The sequence below is a fragment of the Lactuca saligna genome, chromosome 7 (assembly GCF_052625555.1).
Source record: "Lactuca saligna cultivar CGN05327 chromosome 7, ASM5262555v1, whole genome shotgun sequence".
NCBI lineage: Eukaryota > Viridiplantae > Streptophyta > Magnoliopsida > Asterales > Asteraceae > Lactuca > Lactuca saligna.
Window position 1 is genome coordinate 60,700,819 of NC_136423.1, and position 9,177 is coordinate 60,709,995.

Consider the following 9,177-nt stretch of genomic DNA (forward strand, 5'->3'; position numbering starts at 1 on the left):
ATTTTGGTTATGAAAAGACAAAATTGCAAGTTTGGTCCCTGTGGTATGTCAAAAATTGGATGTTTGGTCCAAAAAGTTTTGGGGTTGTACTGGTGGTCCAAAAGCTTTGATTTGTTGTGGAATTGGTCCAAAGGCTTAACAGCCGTCTACGCCCTCCGTCTGTGTGAGGGTATTTTTGTCAATTCACGCTCATTCCTTTGATATCTTATTAAATTAAACCCCCCCTAACGTCTACTCTCCTTATTAATAGATCGAACATGTGTTTCATCTTTTCCCTAAATCGATATCTCCTCCTGCTAAAATCAAAATCGTGTCTTCCAAACTCAAAATCAACAATGGTGAGGTGTTTTTGTGGTCAAATGGCGATAGTGCGAATGGCTTGGACTGATAAGAACCCTGGTCGACGTTTTTGGGGATGCCCTAAAGAGGTTAGTATTCATGTGGTTGGTTATGAAGATTTTTCACTGATCACTCAATTCCTTCTTATATTTTGCTAGGATTCGACATGTGGGTTTGTGGGATGGATCGACCCTCAAATGTGTGAACGATCAAAATCAATAATACCTGGGTTGCTGAGATCAATCAACAAGCTAAAGACTGAAGTTGGAAAATTGAAGGAAGAAAATCAAATGTTCAAGTATGATATTGGAAAAATAAAGGAAGAAAAATCAAAACTAAAGTTGTACCTGATATGTAGCTGGGTTTTTTTTGGGTTCGTTTTTTTCTGATGAAGTAGTTCTTCCATGTTTTAGTGGTTTATTTTGTGGTAGATTTGGGAAAATTGCTATGTTTGTGAATGTACTCTTTTGGACATGAAAGTGAATGCATTGTTATGGTTAGTGGGTAATGAAGTTATTTGTTTCAAACATCCAAATATTTTGGTTCTACTAGACATAGCAGTGATGGGACAAACTGTTAATGCTTAACATAACCTAATAGTAACATAAAGATGCTAAAAAGTAAAGGACAATGATGCATAAACAAAAGAACATCCAAAGTTAATAACCATTGTTTGCACATACCAAATTCTTGTTACATGACCAAAAAAACATCATTCTAAACGGAGGGTAAAGTTGTCCAAAAAACATCAAAACCATTAAACAGACACCCAAAAGAACAACACAATGGTTCCCAAAAGTAACACATTACATCATCTTAATCCAACAGACAACACATCAATTTCCTCATTGCCCCTTACATGTTCTTGCATTATGTCCCTTGTTTTTACACTTGCTACAAGTGACAGTAATGAACTTCCTTGTGAGTTTTCCACTGCCCCCTGGACCATGACCATCTATACCACTAGCACCAATTGTTTGACTTTGACTTTGAGTTTAGCTCTGACTTTGAGATTTTTCCTCCATGGATCTTTGCCTCTTCTTCTTGGGCCTACCAGGCTAATTACGATGTGGAGGAGGGCTGATCTTTATTGGACAATCACTAACAGGCCACATGATACGACCTTTGATTGGTTCTGCCTTGTAGGAATAAGCCTCTTTCCAGGTTTCAAGCCAATTCACCTTGTGTACATAAGTGTAAAGTTCACCCACATCCTCACCATTGTTAGCTTTATCAAATAAGACTGCAATCACATGCCTACAAGGAATTCCTGTTAATTCACATTTCCTACAGCTGCATACCCTTTGGCCCATGTCAACAACATGTTGATCTTGCCATGGTCCTTGTACTTCATACTTGTCTGAGGAATTCCACCTGGCTATGTAGTTAGAAGCATTTGTTGTGTTTGTTTCCATGATCTTTGTTGCTGTTGGAGTCAATGGACCTGCACACTTCTGTTGAACCTTTATCACATTGGAAATCCTCTTCATCATGTACTCCCGAATGTACTCTAAGCATGTGATTATTGGTTTATCCCTACCTTCTATCAGTTTACTGTTAAACACTTCACATAGGTTATTTAAAAGCATGTCTGTGATTGGTCTACCTGCAAGATAATTATTATTTAGAACAGCATACAAAAAATTTGTGTAACTTAGCACTGAATTGAGAGTTGTCTACCTGTGAAATGGCTTCTAGCCCAATGTTGTGGTGGGATCTTCTTCAACCATTCATAAGCTTCTATGTCATATTCACTAAACTCTTTCATCAAACGATTGAATTCTTGCACTGTTGTGGCTTTGGCACAGTTCCATAACTTTTCTTTGTACTCAGTAGTTCTCCATTTCTTCCTCATGTTTTCATAGATATGTCTAAGACAGAATCTGTGTTCAGCAACCGGGAACAACTGTGCAATGGCTGGAATTAAGCCCTACAAAGTCATTAAACTGTGGTTAGTATAATTCAAGTGTAATAAGAAAACTAAAATACATCAAGGAAATCTATTACCTTTTGTCTATCACTTATGAAAGTGAAGTTTGAAAGTTGTGACAGGTCCAAATCATCTTCCAGGTACTCTAGAAACCATTTCCAACTTTGTGTGCTCTCAGACTCAACAATGGCGTATGCCAATGGGTATATACCATTGTTAGAATCTAAGCCAACTGCAGTCATGATCTGCCCTAGGTAAGCTCCTTTCATGAAGGCCCCATCTAAACCAATAAAATCCCTTAAGCATGCTTTGAACCCCTTTTTCATTCCACCCAAGCAAATATAAATTCTCTGAAAACATCTTGAAGTTGCATTTACAAGATTTGGTTCTGGAACCAGTTCCAGTTTCACAGTTGTGTTAGGATTTGTGGACTGCAACTCTAATATGTAATCTCTCAGCACATCATATTGTTTTGTGTAGTCTCCCATCACATGTTTTTTGGCATCTGCTATAGCCCTAAATACCTTGTCTTTGGAGAAGCTCACCTGATATCTTTTCTGAAGTAGTTCTTGTACAGCTTTGATTGGCACAGTTGGGTTAGATTCCACTAGATCCATAATCTGTTTAGAGATGAAGTTTGTTGTGGCCGTTCTTACCTTTCTTGTATTGAGACATGAATGCTCAGGTTGGTAGATTTTCACACACCAACTTTCTTCCTCACTTTTCCTAGATGCTTGCAAAACCCACTGACAAGACAGTTCAGTACTTGTCTTTGTCTTTTTACTTTTGCCTTTACTTTTCTTCCCAGTGGTAGGTCCATCCACTTGCCCCTCATTGAATACTACTTTTCCTTTGCATGTGGCCCGCAACCTAAGTTTATCATTTTTCTTAATAAAAAGATTATTCCTGGTTTCCAAGGCATGATGGGCAATTTTGTCTTTCAACTCTTTTTTACTTTTATATTTTTGTCCTATACGAAATGTTGGTTTATGAACTTCTCCTAAAGAACACCTTTTTTCCTTACCTAATTCTTTAATAACTTGTCTTCTCTTCTTGCCCATCTCAGAATCATCATCTGTTGAATCCCATTCATCATTGTCAATAACATCCAACTCCATATCTTCATGCTCCTGATTTCTATCTTTCTCCATGCTATTCCTTAGTCTTTTCTCAAAAAACTCTGCTTCAGTGTCAATGCTCATGTGGAAATCCCTCATATCCACTTCAACTTCAGGAATGATATTCTCCTCATCCACCCAATCACTATCCTCACTGTCATTTTCCTCATCACAGTGACTACCCTCTCCCCTATCAGATATGCTCCCATCTTCTCCATCAGATTTGCTCCCATTGTCATGCTCCATTTCAGTCTCCATGTAATCATCCATGTTGTTGTCTATGTAATTATCCATGTAATTATCCAAGTTGTCTTCCATGGTAGCCTCATGTCCATGATCCAGTTCCACTTCATCGTGTACATTTTTTTCTACTTCTACTTGTGCATGTTCTTCTACTTCATCTTGAACATGTTCTTCCACTTCTACTTGTACATGTTCATGAACATCTGCATTTGATTGTAACATCTTTTGATACAAACCAATATCAAATTCTGTAGCTGCCTCCATAAAGTCATTGGCAATAAGCTCTTTTTGTCTATCATGAACCTCGACATGTAATGGTTGTACCTCAACCTCAACAGGGGATGATCTAGGTGGGCTTGGAAATTCTTGTACCTCAGCTGTGTGGTTTTCATTGTCATCATTTTCATCTATTTCATCCATTTGTACAATAGTTACCTTCTTAACAGGTTTAGGATTCATAAAGTAGGTAAGTAACTTTGTCTCACCATGTTCAGTATATACCCTCATGATTTTGTGATCACACACATATTGGGCAAAAGTTCGTAAATCATCATCATTGCCTAAGGGTTTAAGACCAAAGTGGAAGTCTCCACCAGGCACAAGGAAGTGATAGTAAATCACAGGAGGAACACCGTACCTGAACCCTTTCATGATAGCATCCAACTCATGAACTGAAAACGTGTCTATATCCACCATGTCAACATAGTTCACACTTCCGTCAATGTATTGAACATCAGGAAACTTGGTGAACTCACCTCCATGGTATAGCTTGATGGTAAATAATGTTGGGTGGCCATCTTCAAACCAACAACAAAAATAAGTTCAGAAGCATGATTTCACATACAAAACATGTAATGTACAGAGAAATTACAAAATCCTTACCATAAGCCACCTTTGCGTTGAACGGTTTGTCTAAGAGCCTTATATTCCACATTGGTATGTTCATACACTGAAATAACACCGATCACAGTAAAAAACTCAACTTGGAGGTTAGGGCTTCTGGGTAACGAATGAAGATGAAAGTGACAGGAGAGTCGATCGACGAAATGCACAGAGGATTTGGCGGCAGGTATCAATTAATTAGGATGATGAGGTTTAATTTAATAAGATATCAAAGGAATGAGCGTGAATTGACAAAAATACCCTCACACAGACGGAGGGGGTAGACGGCTGTTAAGCCTTTGGACCAATTCCACAACAAATCAAAGCTTTTGGACCACCAGTACAACCCCAAAACTTTTTGGACCAAACATCCAATTTTTGACATACCACAGGGACCAAACTTGCAATTCTGTCTTATGAAAATCACTCTTGATCTTCATATTTGAATCGATTCTGCATTTCAATTGTTTAGTCGAGTGATCAATTAGCAATCAGTGATCAATTCACAAAATCATCAAGTTTTTCAAGTTTTTTTCTGAAAAATTCTCAATTAATATCACATCAAACTTATCAATCATTAATATCACATCAAAGGTCAAAGGTAAAGAAATTATGGTTGATTCGATAGTAAAGGATGAAAATGATAAAGTCTCTACTTCGCAAACTTGTGACTTTGATAATGTGGAAGTTGAAAGTTGTAAGATAGATGACACTAGTGAAGACAAAGAAGATGCGAAAGATTTGCATGAATCACCTCAACGTGTTGTTGTTAATCAAGTGTTTGGTGATACAAAAGAATTTGACAAAGTTCTTAATGACAAAGGTTCACATTATTTGGAAACCAACACTGTGGTCTATCCGAATTTTACATGCACTGATAACAGAATTTTCCAAACCAAGTCTTCGTCACAACTGGAAATGTTGAGAAAATCAAGCCTGAATTCAATCAAATGGTTGAAAATGATAACAAAAGGTCAACTACCGAAGGTTTCTTTGCATTTCAAAATACGGTAGAAAACAATTTAACTCAAAACTCTTATCTTTTTCAAAATCAAAAATCATCACAAAAATGGATGGTTAAAAGTGTAACCGAAAACAAAGTTTTTGAAAAAGATGAAAAACCAAAGATGGAAGTGAAATTAAATTATCATGAATTTAAGTTGATGGTTGGAGAGTATTCAAAAGAAAACAATGTTTCAAAAAGAAAAGCAAGAAAAGCAATCTTTTGGCAAGTTGTGACTAATGATAAATCAAAAGTTGCGAAAGCACAAATTTCTAGAACAAAACCATCAAAATTTCATGGAACAAATAAACAAAAGGATACAGTTTTTTACAAATTAATATATTCTGTTGACAAAGTTTCAAAGTGTTAGAAAATTAACGAATAATTCACCAACTTTGAATGTCAAAAATCAAACAAAACTAAGATTTTCACCCAAACAACCAAATTTTCCAAATCCTTCAATCACAAAACCAACCAAAGTTTCATATACAAAAGGAAAATCTGATGTATATATGTTCAATAATTGGTTTGAAGGGCAAGGAAAACAATACCAAAATGGAAAGTTTTCAAAACAACAGAGAAAGGTTGCATTTGACAAGTTTGTGAATGAGTCTTATACTGGTAGTTCATCATCTCATGATTCGTAAGTTCCAGTACAAAAGTGGAAACCAGTTGTGAGAGTTGCGAATGTTGTGAAGGATGAGGTAAAAGTCAATGGTAATCCAAAACTATCGAACAACTATATTTCAATATCTAGATTTTATGATGTTGATTTAATTGATAATGTTACAGACAAAGTGAAAACGTGGTTTTTAAATTCAAAGAATCTGTTCAGTGCTACTAATGAAGGACCCAACAAATCTTGGGTTCCTAAATTCTTTCATTAAATGCAGGTGATATGTGAAAAGCAATATGATGTGAAATGTTATATTGATAGTGGTTGCTCTCGTCACATGACTAGAAGAAAGGAAAACTTGCGATATTATAGAAGCTTGGAAAATGTAGGAGTAGTCAAATTTGGAAACAATCACAAGTGTCAAGTGAAAGGTTATGGAAAAGTCACAAAGGGATAATTCACAGTTAACCGATTTGCTTATGTTGAAGGTCTTCAACATAACTTGATTAGTGTTTCGAAACTTGTTGTGGGTACTGGAAATCAGGTTGTGTTTAATGAAGAAGGAAGTATTATTTCAAAAGTAGTGACAAATAAAGTACTTCTCAAATCTAAAAGATACAGAGACATGTTCACACTCGACATCAAACCGATTGTGGGCAAACCTGCAGTGTGTCTATTGTCAAAGGCCTCTAATGATGTTAGCTGGCTTTGGCATAGAAGATTGTCTCATTTGAACTTTTGCAATATTAACAAGCTTGTCATTAATGATTTAGTTAGAGGTTTACCTGTATTAAAATTTGACAATGATACTTTGTGTGCAGCTTGCGAACAAGGAAGACAACATAGAAAAGGTAATCCAATTGTGATAGATTCAAAATTCATGGAACCATTGGAACTTCTTCACATTAACTTATGTGAACCGTCGACTGTTGCTACAATCAATAAAAAGAGGTACATTTTAGTTATTGTTGATGATTTTTCTCGATTTACATGGGTATTGTTTCTCAAGTTAAAATTTGAAGTTGCTCAGACGATGATTGATTTTATCAAAATGATTGAGATGAGTCTTAAAAATAATGTTCGTAGAATTAAAAGTGACAATGGTTCTGAGTTTAAAAATCAAACGCTTGATTCATTTCTCACAGCCAAAGGCATTTCGCATAATTTCTCATCCCCATACACTGCACAACAAAATGGTGTTGTTGAAAGAAGAAATAGATCTCTATGTGAACCAGCAAGAACCATGCTAACATATGCGGACTTTCCTCAATATCTTTGGGCTGAAGCTGTGTCGACTGCTTGTTTTACTCAGAATCATTCTTTTATTCATAGAAGATTCAATATTACTCCATATGAAATACTTAACAATCGAAAACCTAATGTAAAATTTTTCCATGTTTTTGGTTGCAGGTGTTTTATAATGAATCTAAAAGATAACTTGACCAAATTCCAAGCTAAAGCTGATGAAGGCATATTCTTAGGATATTCGCAAAATTCAGTTGCCTACAGGGTGTTAAACAAGCGAGCAAGAAAAGTTGAAGAAACTTTCAACCTAACCTTCGATGATTACTATCTTAAACAAATGGATACTAAATTTGAAAATAAATCAATTCTTGTTGGTTCAGATACTCAAATTGAAAATTCAGATATCAATGATTTTGATTATGACTTAATTTTTGGAATTTCTGACAGGGCAATTGATGCGGAAGTTAATGCTCCTAATAATCAAACATCAGAATCCTCAAAACATACTAATGATTCAACAATTACAACAAAGTCAATATCTTGACAAAGTGTGCCTGAAGTTTGTATGGAGGGGGAGCATTCAATCACAAATGTACAGGGACAACAAACTTTCGGGGGGGAGAATGAGACTATGAATCACTAAGTTGAGGGGAGTATTCACAATTTCAATCAGAACATCATTTTGAGGGGGAGCATCAAGATGAACATTATGTTGAGGGGAAGCATGATGAAACAGAGACAATTAATATTGATGAAAATGATGAATTTCATGAATTAAATGATAATTTTTCTGTTGCAGGATCTGAAAATGAAGATATGTACGAAGATGCACCATTGGAATTCAATCCTGATTTTCTTCCACTTGAGAAATGGACAAGGAATCATCCCAAAGAACAGGTGATTGGGAATCCACAAGATGGTGTGTTGACAAGAGCTCAAATTCGTGCGAAAAATGAGGTACTGAATGTGAATCAATAATTTTGTATGTTTAATGTTTTTATTTCGAAAATAGAGCCAAAGACAGTAAAGAATGCTATGGAACACTCAGATTGGGTTGTTGCTATGCAATCTGAACTGGTTGAATTTGAACGAAACAAGGTTTGGAGACTAATTCCTAAACCTCCAGATGTTTCGATTGTCGGATTAAAATGGATTTACAAAAATAAAACTGACAAAGAAGGCAATATTATTCGAAATAAAGCTAGATTAGTTGTTAAAGGCTATTCGCAACAAGAAGGAATAGACTATGAAGAAACATTTGCTCCTGTCACAAGACTCGAAGTAGTTCGCATATTTTTAGCTTATGCAGCTCACAAAGACTTTGACATTTTTCAAATGGATGTTAAGTGTGCATTCATAAATGGAGAACTAGAAGAAACAGTTTATGTTGAACAACCACCAGGATTTATAAATCAGGAACATCCTGATCATGTCTACATATTAGACAAAGCAATTTATGGGTTAACACAAACACCAAGAGCCTGGTACGCAACACTTAAATTTTTTTTGAAACAATCTAAATTTAAACAAGGATCAGTTGACCCCACATTATTTCACAAGAAAGTTGGGAATCATCTTATGCTTGTTCAAATTTATGTTGATGATATTATTTTTGGCTCAACCGACCCAGTATTGTCTATTGAATTTGAAAATCTCATGAAAAGTCAATTTGAAATGAGCATGATGGGAAAAATTAATTATTTTCTTGGTTTAAATATAAGACATAATAGGGATGGAATTTTAATCAACCAAGAACAATATACAAAGGGTCTGCTCGAAAAGTTTGGAATGACAAATAGCA

General features: G+C 35.6%; 1 protein-coding gene across 1 annotated transcript; it reads right to left on the reverse strand.

Annotated features, from left to right (window-relative positions):
• Positions 1-977: 977 nt before the first annotated feature.
• On the reverse strand, positions 978-4,957 carry LOC145004009 (uncharacterized). Its single transcript, XM_078962913.1, has 4 exons — positions 4,513-4,957; positions 2,347-4,427; positions 2,020-2,269; positions 978-1,945 (listed from the first exon to the last, which is right to left on the reverse strand). The coding sequence occupies exons 1-4, from the start codon at positions 4,574-4,576 to the stop codon at positions 1,398-1,400; spliced, it is 2,943 nt and encodes a 980-aa protein (XP_078819039.1). The 5' UTR covers positions 4,577-4,957; the 3' UTR covers positions 978-1,397.
• Between the last annotated feature and the right edge of the window lie 4,220 nt (positions 4,958-9,177).